Source organism: Eulemur rufifrons, chromosome 7 (assembly GCF_041146395.1).
Source record: "Eulemur rufifrons isolate Redbay chromosome 7, OSU_ERuf_1, whole genome shotgun sequence".
Taxonomy (NCBI): Eukaryota; Metazoa; Chordata; class Mammalia; order Primates; family Lemuridae; genus Eulemur; species Eulemur rufifrons.
In genome coordinates, this window is record NC_090989.1 from 77,336,357 (window position 1) to 77,348,718 (window position 12,362).

The 12,362-nt window shown below is 49.8% G+C and overlaps 1 protein-coding gene across 4 annotated transcripts in view; it reads left to right on the top strand.

Moving 5' to 3' along the window:
* The window catches only part of DGKG (diacylglycerol kinase gamma), a 181,833-nt gene that overhangs the window by 81,508 nt on the left and 87,963 nt on the right, over window positions 1-12,362 (top strand). For 3 of the 4 annotated variants that reach the window (XM_069472806.1, XM_069472808.1, XM_069472809.1), the window contains 4 exons: window positions 998-1,072; window positions 3,398-3,483; window positions 7,911-8,000; window positions 9,138-9,298. In XM_069472806.1, the coding sequence (XP_069328907.1) occupies window positions 998-1,072; window positions 3,398-3,483; window positions 7,911-8,000; window positions 9,138-9,298 (412 nt within the window). The remainder of the gene's footprint in view (window positions 1-997; window positions 1,073-3,397; window positions 3,484-7,910; window positions 8,001-9,137; window positions 9,299-12,362) is intronic. The other variant, XM_069472807.1, reaches the window with a different exon arrangement.

The window sequence follows — 12,362 nt, forward strand, 5'->3', positions numbered from 1 at the left end:
TTAGCCCAAGTGACTTCATGTCTCTGGTCCTCAGTTTCCTCCTCTGCAAAATGGGGATAAAATTAGTAATAATTCCTCCTCTCACAGGGTTATTTTGAGGCTGAGAATAGACATGGGCCTGCCACTTGAGCCATCATTAAAACTCTCAGGGTCAAACCAAGTTCTGAGATGCCTGTTCCCTCCCAGCCTGCCAAGTGTTTTCTTGGAGATGTGGCAGGACCCACTCATTAGGACCTCCTGGCCACACCCACCCCTCAGAAGGCAGGGCATCCACCTCATTCGTTTGCTGGTAGCTGGAGACTGCTAAACAGGGTGGGAGGGAAGAGGCAGCAGGGGTATGGAAGCTTCTGCTCCCTGCCCAGGACTGTTTAGTTCTGGGGCTATGAACACATGGCACAGTGATCTGGAATCCAGGTTAAAAAAATAATGATTAGTAGGGTTAAAGCAAGAACTATGAGGACCCCACCCCAGTCTAAGGGGCAGGACATCCCTCCCCACCTGACCTGATTAGTCTAAAGCTGGAGCCTGGAAACCAAGCCTGGTTGTGGCCACTGGCTCTCAGCCTTCCCTGCCCCAACCCCACCTCCTGCCTTTCCTCGTCATCCCAGGACTGCAGGGGGCCTCTCTCTAGGATGCTTTGATGCCTTTGTACAGTCCACAAAGGGCAGAATCATCTTGCCTAGACCATACAGAACATTTGGGAGGTCTCTGTGGAGGAAAAAGCTTTAGAATGAAAATTCTGTCCTCTGGACTTCTCTGCCCTGTCCTCTCTGTAAGAGGTGATGCTCCCAGGGTTAGAGGGTAGAGCCTTGAATGGCGGGGCAGCCTTGAACCAGGGGGACACAACATGGATGATGTCAGGGTCTTCATGCATCATTCTCCTTTCTCAAGTTTAAATGGACCTTAAAGAGCTGTTTGCCCCAATGTGACTTCCCACGATGACATTTTCCCTCTCTGTCTGTCTGTCTCTCTCTCTCCTTTTCTTTTTTCCCCATAGAATTCTTCGGAAATTCCACTATCTGCTCAACCCCAAACAAGTTTTCAGCCTGGACAACGGGGGGCCTACTCCAGGGTATGAAGATAATGATCTTTACCCTTTATTTCCCCACACCCTTTTAATTTCTAATGAAGATGCCCTTCTTTTGGCACCTTTTCCATCTTTCATCTCTCGATTCGTCTTTCCTACCATTTTGCCTTCTTTCTCTTTTTCTCACATCCTCCTCTTACTCCTGGAGATGCCTGGGACACCCGCTATGGCCCTCCTGTGCCTGATCCCAGAAAAAGTTGTTGATTTTGTAAGAGGAGAAAACTGCACATACCATTGATTTCATTGACAGCAAGAGCAAGCTGGTAAATTATTTTAACTTATTTGCAAGGCTGCATTAGCTGGTATCTTCCTACTGAATCATCAGGAAGGAGAAAGAGTTTTCTTATCACTTGTCAGTCAGCAGTTTGGAAATCTGTGCAGTGACTCAGAGTTCTGCCATGTATTCCACTGTGGGGACATTTTAGGATCAAGACAATTGGTTATTCGAGAGAATCGTTTTTCTTTTCTGGATTATCCAATTTTGAGGTTGTTATGCTCCTCCCGGCCCTCCTCCTCCTGCCACTGCCCAGAGGTCTGCTGGGAGGAGCCGGTGCCTGTGCCAGGGGCCAACGCGGTGAGCTGCGGGGCCCTGAATCGGAGGCCCCTCCAGCACCTGGGCTGGAAGGCGTGGGAAGGCCGGGCCTCCTCCCAGCCCGAGCTGGCGCACTAGAGCCATCTGCTGGCCAGTGCCGGCCCCGGGGCTGTCTCTGTGCACGCCGGGCTGCGATTTCCCAGCACAAGGCCACTTTCCCTAATCTCCTAACCAGAATTTCTACTCTGGGTTGAGCAAGACCCCTCAGAAGGGCTGGAGTAAGGACCAGCCCTTCTGGGAAAAAGGGACTCTGACCCGTCTTTGGATGTCTGACACAAAACTGTTATTTATGGCAGTAGTAGTACAAGACCCAGTTCAAAGGGGAAAGAAACGTAAGTGTGAATTCAGTACGCTTGCCATGATTTACTTGTAAAACTAATTTCAGAACAGAGCCCACCTGTCCTGCTGCAGTTGCCATCACAGTCGCGGTGACTGCAATTTGCTGCTGTGTAGCATAACCTGTGACCAAGCAGCCACCCACGGGCACCTTTAAAGCCCACTCGCAATACTTGAAAACAGTCCTCTAGCTTAACCGCATCCACCCTGAATTGCTTTCACTCTGATGACAAGGCAGGTGTCTACTTCCAGGCCTGATGTGCCCTGGGTGTCTCTGATGTGCATGTCACTCTGTAATCAGCCGGGCTGTCTAGCAAAGGGAGCCTCCTTGGGAATTCACTTCCCACAGGAGAGCAGAGTTCTGCATGAGAAGTGGAAGAGAAAGAATGTTAATTTTCCTACACGTGCATCTGTGGTTCTGAGATCCCCAGGGGTCTTCTCAGATCACCAGGCTGGGCAAAGGGGAAGCGCTGACCTTCAGCTTCCCAAGTCTCAACCCCAGGGGTTCACAGGTTACATTTGTTCCAAAGGAGAGGCTATTAACCTTTTTGTGCCAGGAACCCCTTTGGCAGTCCGTAAAGCCTATTGGACCCGTTCTTGGAATATTTCTTAATGCATAAAATGAAATAATATAGGATAACCAGGGAAACTAATTATATTGAAAAATAGTTATTAAAACATTAAAAAACAAATTTGTGATATGGGAATATTTGTGCTTTACCAGTGCATTAAATAGCAAGATCCCAAAGCAGGTCTAATAACTACTGTAAATTCTAAGCAGTGAGGAGCAGAAACGATAAATAGTAGGAGCTATCTGCCATGCTGTGTGCAACAGTAACACGGTTGCAATGCTGACTGCTGACAAAGTCACAGGAGTCATTAGTAGCTCTGTGATTTGTTGCCTACATTCACAACTGAAGGAAATGCTAAATTTCAGTTAGAACTTAGAGAAATAAGAATGTAATGTCTTCTCCTCCAAGTTCATGGCCCTCTGAATCCACAGACCCCTTGGAGGTTGATGGACCTCAGGTGCAGAGCCCTGCTCTGAAGGGTTAAGTACTGACCTTCAGCTTAAAGGGTCACAAACTATGGATCCCTCTGCACAACTGGTAGACAGTTTCTAGAAAACCGTTTTCTGTTTGTGTTGAATGCTGAGTCAGAGTCTCCGCATACAAGGAGGCTGCCTGGGATTTTTTCCCCAAATTCAATGGCACTGCATTGTAAGTTCTGATTTCAGAATGTTAAGAGACCCTTTCAACCCCAAAAGGAATCAAGGTCTTAACCTCCCTTTAGGGAACAGAAGAGACTCTGACTCAACAAGGATCAAATGTCAGCCACACCCTAGTCAACAAGCCCATTTTAGCCTTTCTTCTGCTTCCCAGATTGAACTTTTTCCGTGATACTCCAGACTTCCGTGTTTTAGCCTGCGGAGGAGATGGGACAGTTGGCTGGATCTTGGATTGCATTGGTAAGCATGGATTGGGAGGGCCTTTACTGTTTATTTATAGTAAGCATACTTAAAGTCAGCAGAAGGCAATAAAAAAGAGGAGTGGAGCCCTGTCTTGTTCATCCTTGTATCCACCCTTGGGCCAATGCTCCACTAAATATCTGCTTTGGACCGAAAAAAACGAAGAAATAAGACAATGGAAAGATTCCCACAGACACACAGATAATAGTTTAGCTTCAGGCCTTGCCTCAAAAACATATCTGTCGTGGCTGGAGTTTGGGCAGTGACAGGACAGACCAGATTTGGTGGGAGGTGGGGGGTGGTAGGGACAGGACTGGGACGCCAGACAGATCCATGGTGGGTCAAGACCGGAGAAGTCGGCATAGATGCATAGCCCGGGGCAAATCCTCTTGAGATGAACACCTAGGGCCTCAGTCCAGAAAGCCCATCTGGAAAGCACAGATCAGTGCAAGCAAAAAGGGCCACACTGGACTGTGTCCAATACACCTAAATAAAAAGGGCAGCAGGGGGCACCCAGGCTGGGAATCTGGAGGCCTGAGTTCTAGCCCAGCTCTGCCTGGATCTGTATGTCCCTGGACACGTCGGCCCCAGTAAGTGATGAACACTGACTCTGTGCAATTCTGGGATGGGGGTGTATTGAAGGTCTAACCCTAGAAAACCCAGATGAACCCTGCAACATGGAACACAAGGCCAGGAAAGCAGGCAAGGGAAGCACTGGCAGGGCAGTCATCAAAGTCAGAGACTGAGCCCAGAGCAATGAGCCCTGGGCTGCTTCAGTCTTCCCATCCTGCATTCCACAGATGCTGCCTGTGCACCTGTATGTGCCCAGCTCTCCTCAAGGCACTGAAGACACAGCAATGAACGAACACAAAAATTTGCTTTCATAGAGCTTACCTTCTAGAGCAAAGGGACAGGCAATACACGATGAAATAAGTGAAACATACAGTATGTCAGAAGGTGATAAAAAATATAGCAGAGAAGGGGCAAAGATGACATTTGCATGGAGACCTGGAGGAGGGGTGAGCCCTGTGGATGCCCGAGGAAGAGCAATGCCTACAGAAGGAACAGCAAGGACAGAGGCCCTGGGCTGGGAGCAGGCCAGGGTGGCCAGTGCAGAGCGGATGCGAGGAGAGTGACGGGGCATGAAGCAGAAGTCACTGGGACATAGAGGACACTATATGGAATATGGCTTTTATACGGGGAGAGCCGCAAGACACTGGGTGGTTCTGAGCAAAGGAGGGATGTGACAGATTAAGAGAAAAGGGTAGAAGCAGGAGACCAGCTAGGAGGCCACTGCAGCAATCCAAGGGAGAGATGACCAGGCTCGGACTACGGTGGAAACAGAGGGGTGGTGAAAAGTGGCCAGCCTCTGGACAGACATCTTTGGGAGGTGGAGGGAACAGAACTTGCTGACAGACTGGATGTGGGAGATGAGAGGAAGGAGGAGTCAGGGTGGGCCAGGACTAGACCCTGAGGGGGGCAGGGAAAGCTGGGCCTGTGGGGAGTGTGAAGAGACCACCTGGAGGGGTGAGAAGGCTGCACACCTGCCACCCTCTGCTCCCCCACCCCCAGGCGCTTTGGTTGCCATGGACACAGCCTTGCCAAGCAGCCACCCACTCTCTCCTGTCACCTCAGGCTCTGGAGTTGTGGGAGGAGGGAGGAGTCCTCCGGAGCCAAGGAAGGAAAAGCTGATCCGCAGAGGGTGGAGGGCTGCAGTGTGGGGCTACTTGCATGGCTCCCTCTCCATCGGGCGGGAAAAAGTAGACTTTGGTGATAAGTTTTATCAAATTCATCTGCAGAGGACACAGGTGATAGAAGCTGCTCAAACAGAAAGAAAGAAGATGACGTGAGGCGGAAGAAATATTAGGTTTTTTCACAGGTTAGTGGCCCAAAGAAAAAAAGCAGAGGTAAAAAGAATAACTGCATAATGTGTTCATTCATTCATTCATTCCACAACCACGTGAGCACTTGTTCAGTGCTCTCCAGCGCCACACTGTGGTCCCCTCTTTGATCTGTTTTTCCCTTGCAGCCAGAGCAGTTTTTCCTGAATGCCAGTGGCTTCATGATATGGGGAAAACACATCAGTGGCTTCCCATTATTGAGATAAAGACAAAAGCATTTCAGGTGATCTAGGGGGCCCTGGGCAGCCATCCACTGCCCACCCTTCCAGCCATATTCCATCCCTCCATCCCTCTCCTTCTAGACTCCTGCCCTCTCTGACCCTTGGGCACACCAGTCTCCCTCCCACCACAGGGCCTTTGCACGAGTTGCTCCTACCATCAGGAATGTTGCCCCAGCCTTTGCTTGGTCAGCTTCCATTCTAGATCACAGTGGAAGTGTGGCTTCCTCAGGGGCCTCCCCTGACACACCTGCTGGCCTCAGTCACCTTATTATACAACCGTGCTCCTCTCCTTTCCAACAGGAATGTGAAATGGTGCATTTTCCCCATGAAGATCTCATTAATATCTGTCTCTCCCCCTGGGCTGTAAGCGCCGTGAGAGCCTGAGCCATGGCTTTTTTGCTCGCTGTCAGAGCTGCAGCACCTGGCACCACATCTAGCAGGCAGTAGCTTCAGTCGGTGCGTGTGGGGATGAGACCCAGCTCCCCTGGGAGGTTATGGAGCAAACAAGTAGACAATTGCAAGAGAGTGTGAGGAGGTCATTTCTGGTGCTAAGAGAACATTCTGAAGAGGCCCCAGGTCCAGACCGTGGCAACCAGGGAGGGCCTCCCAGAGGCGGCTTCTGAGCTGAGCAACAGAGAGCTCTGTGATTCAAGGAAGTGAAAGCACTTGCAAGGGTTGCCATGTTGAGTGGGAGGCAGGACATGCAGGAGGATGGGCTAGGGAGAGAGGCAGAGCCTGGGTCCTGAGGCCTAGCATGGCAGGTTACAGGGTCACGGGGAGCCACACAGATGAGAAAGCTGTGGGCTAACATGAGAGGGCTGCAGCCCACAGATTGCCCCTCCTGGGTGGAAGTGTGGAAGACACACGAGGAGGGTGGAACTGCAGGCAGAGAGAGCAGAGAGGAGGCTCTTGCAGCAATACCAGTGGGAAGGAATCATACCCACACTCAGGCGTCGCCATGGGGATGGAGAGAAGAGATTGCCTGGATCTGTTAGGAGGCAGCGCTTACAGAGTGATGTGTGCATGGATGGGTGAGGGAGAGGGAAGAACCTAGGATGACCTACAGGAGTCCAGTCTCAACACTGTGCGGATGGTTGACCTGCTGAGGTGGGACCACAAGAGGAAGGGGCAGACCTAGGAAACAAGAGCCTTCCAGGCAAAGGGAGCAGCATGTGCAAAGGCAGGGAGGCATAACTCGAATCATCTGACCTGGGAACAATGACAACATCCATTGCACTGCTCCACTGTCCATCTCAACCCTTCCAGTAATAATCTCACCTGGGGTCTTGCCTGAGCTCAGCCACTTCAGGCACATGTCACACAACCTGGAGGACCTATGAGCTCCCACTTTGCCGGGTCAGCCTTAGCTTGAGCCTCACCTGCTGAGTCACACTTCTCCCCCAAAGCACATTGCACACATCCAGGGGCACCATGCACGCGCTGGGATCTTATGTAAATGGCAGCCCCTGGAGACCAGCGGGTGCCTGTGCCTCCCTCTTCCTCTTTCCAGCCCAGACCACATGCTGCTGTACATCTGTAGCCAGATGAAAACATGCCCCACAACCATCAAGGGAGAAAAGATTAGGAATCTGTGTGTTGGCAATTCTAAGAGGTGGTGGAAGTGACAAACTGGTATGTGGGTGCCAAATAACTCCTAAGGGTTTTGCTTGTTTAACCAATGTTAGCTTTTAAACGTTTAAACTTAAATGGCTTTAAGTGAACATCTTCAATTTTCCAGATGCCCCACCACTCCCTAGTGTCTTAGGCCCACCTGTTTTACTAACCTGTGCACTTGCCTCGCCCCTGAAGGGAGGAGAAGGGACTTGGGGCCACAGAGATCTGGGTTTTGGATCCTGGCTCTGGAATTCCTTTCCCTCTTTGAACCTCATTTTCTTCATCTACTAGGAGGAGAATAATGCCCTGCAGGGTTGCTCTGAGGGGTAAATTGGCTAAGTGCTGTTACCATTAAGGACTAAAAACACACAAACTAATGCTTTGGGGTGTATGCTGCCACCCCAAAGGACAGAATTAGGACGAAATTTGAATTAACATGTGCAAGTTATAGGGAGACAGATTTAGCTCCCATATGAAATACAAATTGACACATTTAGCTCAATTTGTAGTGGTTAACACACTGCAGATCGGATAGATGAGTTTAGGAAGTAATGTGTTCCCCATCATAGGAGGTATTTAAACAAAAATTGCTATGGAGGGGTCCAACAATCAGACCAGGGATAAAAAGATAACTGGACCTTTCTGTAATCCCCATGGTATATGGTTCTCTGTTCCTTTGTATGTGTTGCAGATAAGGCCAACTTGGCAAAGCATCCACCAGTGGCTGTCCTGCCTCTTGGAACAGGAAATGACCTTGCCCGTTGTCTCCGCTGGGGAGGAGGTGAGTCCACCTGCTAGTGGCGCTACGCTGGGGATAAGCATTCCAGTTTACAGAGATGCTCTACAGAGCCAGGCTGAACTTACCCTTGTGTGGATCACACTGCACAGAGTAATACTCAACACTGCAGTCATATGTAATCCGTGACCCTTTCTCTGCCCTCCCGTCCATGCTGAGTCTGGAATAGGAGCCCCTCTTCTGGGCTCCATATTTACTGTCATCCTGAAACCAGCCGCTTGGTGCTGCCCCCACCGCCCCCAGCAGCACACAGTCAACTTTAGGGTAAGGATCAAGTCTCATTTGTCCCATCCCCAGCACTCATCCAAGTAGGGGCTCACTTAGGTGTTTTCTGTATGAAATTACTGATCTTCTTCTGAATTAGGACTCAGAATGCAGATGGGAATGCCGCATCACCAGTTACTAGAGTTGCTTGGAGCATCCAGATTATCCTAGGCCCCCAAGGCTATGGGCTTTCATTTTGAACTCACCCTAAGGGGGAACACAGAGTGGTAACCAGCTTATAGGGCAACTCAAAGGAACTAAGGGGAACTTTGCAAACTGCAGCAGCCCCCATGGAGCTAGCCATGCTCCAGAGAGTGAAGTTCAGCCCAACATGTGGAGCAGGCAGATTAGTCTGGCAGCCAGAGAGGAGTGGGGACTCCAGATGGCTGATCAATTCAGAGAGTGATTCAAGACCAGGCAGGGCAGCGGTCGGTGTTCAGAGATTGGTTCATGCTTGCTAGGCAGGGTCAGAGCAAGCAGGAGCAGCCCTAGGGGCCATCTCTCGCATGACACAGTCCTCGAAGGATCTGCTATTCTCCCATGCAGAGCTTCGCTGCCATCCAGCCCACCAATTCTCCAGGGCTAGCTTCAGCTACACAGGCCTGCCACCCTTAGCCAGCACCCTCTCCCCGGCCCCTGCTACTCAAGCTTCCAAATACTGCAGCCTCTTTCTAATTACTCCCAATTGTTCTCCCCTTCTCTGTGGCTCGAGAACATAAGCATCTTCGGCCCAGAGACACACTAGTGAGTTCCCTGGTCACAGATGCCCATGGGCTTACCTACCCTGACAGCTACCTGTGCATCAGCAACAACTCGGCCTTTCTTTTCTGCTGGCAAATGCAATGCCACTATCCACAGGTTACGAAGGGGGCAGCTTGACAAAAATCCTGAAGGAGATTGAGCAGAGCCCCTTGGTGATGCTGGACCGTTGGCATCTAGAAGTCATCCCCAGAGAGGAGGTGGAAAACGGGGACCAGGTCCCATACAGCATCATGAACAACTATTTCTCCATTGGTGTGGTGAGTTGGTCAGGATTGCCTTTCTGCATGGAGGAGAAATGCCCAGGAAGGGTTCCCGTCTTCCATTGTCCCCTCTGAGTCCCTACTCTCTACCTGTCCTATCTGCCCCTAGCCCTGACTTGGATCCAAGCATCCTCAAATTTGGCCTGGACGTGGACACCCTGATTGCACCCCACTGCATCCCCCACCCCTGGATTATGGAGGAAATTCTTTCCCCTATAATTTTAACTAACACAAGAAAAGACTGAACGTTTTTCAAAAGACATATTTACCCTTTGGGTAATTTGTAGCAGGTATAGAAAAATAACGCCAAGAAATAACCAAGGGGTGGGGTCAGAAGGAAACTCTCACATGAGCTTCAGAATCAGGAATTCTGATCCTCTGGGGAGAACTGCATGGTCCCAAGCTGCCTTGGATGGCTGAGCACTCAGGTTGCCTTCTCTCCTATTCTCTCCCCTCCTCTCCACTCCATTCCACACGCTCCAGGTGCTTCCTAACCCTCTGGGGGCGTCTCCTCCCAGCTGGCCCCTCTGCTGGATGCCCTGCCCCTCCTGTCTTCCCACAGCCCTGTGCTCACCCCATCAGTGCACTCTCTGCATTACATTGAAATGATTGGTTTAATGTACATGTCTTGTGCCCCTCAGCACACACATGCGTATACACACACACACACACACACACACACAAACAGCATATGCTCCTCTTTCAACCCCCAGCCCCCAGCACATCTAGTGCAGTTCAGTTTGTTTCACAGAACTCAGCTGTGGCCCGAGGAGGATTGGGTAGGTGCTGCTTCCCGGGCTGTCGTGGACAGGAGGGTGGGTTTGGGAGGGATCAATCATTTCCATAAATAGAACTGGGGTTTGGGAGGGAGGGGTGCAATAAAGACACTAGCATTTATTGAGCACCTACTGTGTGTCCTCCATTGTGCTAGTCTTTATATATTCTACTAATAGTCCTCACAGCAATCCTGCAGGTCTCATTGTCCCCATCTTCCCCATTTTATAGGTGACACTTCATAAGGGATAGAACTAGGATGCGCATGGCTGTGCCTTACTCTGGAGCCAGGCTCTTTTGTCTCTGTTTCCCTGTCTTAGGTATGATGCTGCCTGGTTTCGTATGCATACGAATCCCTCCAGACCAAGGCTCTGGGCCCAGGCTGTGTGGTACCTGCACTCCTCAACCATCCTCACCTGTGCCTCTTTTGAAACGTTCAGAGGTTTAAAAAACAAAAAGGAAATAGAAGGAGAAATGATAGGTAGCTTGATGGGACAGCAGATTTAGGGAAAGGGTTTTATTTTTTTAATAAGGCTAGAAAGAGAACCACAAGAGAGGAAAGGATTCAAAATAATAATACTTTATATTTACAGAAGGACTTAAAGTTTACCATATTTACAAATATGTTCTTGATTCTTATGACTACACTGAAGGGCATTATTATCTCTAATTTATGAGCGAGGAAATAGAGACTCAGATTAAGATTTGCCTTCTTTTTCTGACTCCTAATCCAGTGCTCTTTTTCTATTACTAAAACAGAAGAAAGAGGCATAGGCCTTCCTGGGCTCATGATCAGGTTCTAAAAGATTGGAGCCAGGGAGCCAGGGGTGAGTTAGGGGTTCCTGTGCCCCAATCTGATGTATCCCCCCAAGATCTCCTCAGCTGGGAGGCATCCTTCCCTAGATCTATTCTGGGTGCTCCCTCCAGTGACCCATGCACACACCTTCCCGCCTCTTCTCGCTCGAAGGCGTCTCTCCTTTTTGGACCAGCCACTCGGGCTCCTGTCCCCCGACAGGAGTACATGCAGTCTGCAGACATGACTGACAGGTCCAGGTTCAGGAGCGTGGACCTCCCATTATCACAGTTTTAAAAGACCTATGTCTTTTTCCTGTAGTGATGAGAGTATAACTTGCTGACGTTTATTGAGTACCTACTGCACACCACACAGTTTCCCTATAGGTAGATACGGTCATGATTCCTTTGTGTTTCGTAAGAGGGAATCAAAGCTTAGAGAGATACAGAAAGAAGTCCAGGCTGGTAAGTGCGGGAGCCTGGAATCAGCTTGAGCTCCAGAGCCAGCGGAGCGGACCCCAGCGAGGCCTCCGCGTAGCCCCCTCCATCTTCATGCTGCCAAACGCAATATCACTTGCGGGGGAGGGGTCGCAAAATTTAGTGTGCCACAACTCTCAAGCGCCCCTTATCAGAAATGCAAATTCCACCCCCACAACAGAGTCTGATTCATATTCTGACTCAGTGGGTCTGGGCAAGGTCTGGGAATTTGCATTTTTGACAAGCCCTGAAATTATTGTGATGCAGATAGTCCTGACCAAGTCCTCAGTGAGTGAAGACAACCCATCAGAGCAGGGAAGAATGGTCAAAGGAAGTGGTTCTTCACAGGCACAGAAACCAGAACTGAAATAAATGGAGGGGAAGCTAGAGCGGAGGGGAGAACTAGCCCCTGTCAGAAACCAGCTGGAAGCCAGCGCTGGGCGGCAGGACTGGCCGAGCTGCCAGGAACTTCTAGACAGCAGGTTACAGCCACAGCTGCCTTTGGAATCTTCAGCCGCACATCTTTCCTTTCTTCACGCACACAGCTCTGGCTGACAAAAACCACGTGCTTCCCCACACCTCCCTGTCTGTCTCTACACAGTGCCCTGTGTAAGATGGCGCTCTCAGTATTTGTTGAGCAAATGGATTTAACTCACCAAAAGGAATAGACAACTTCCCCTTGACTAAATAGCCAGGCCCTAAACCCAAGAGCCAACACTGAGCAGGAATCATGGTTTTAATTTATTCTAACAAATAAGTCAGAAAAAAGGAAAGAAGGAAGGGGGGGGCGGCAAGCAGGAGGGCCAGCTAATTAATTGCCCCTCAAGGAAACACATATAAACAGAATCTCCATCACTCTCAGTGGTCAAGGTATTTATCTGCCCTGGGCTGCCTTATAATAATCTAATCTATTCAACTTTTAAATTATGAGAACTTCACCCTATCTTCCTTTTATTTTTTTCATACACCTTTAGCTTAGGCGTGTTTAATGTTATCCTGCCGAAGAGTGAAGAAGCAG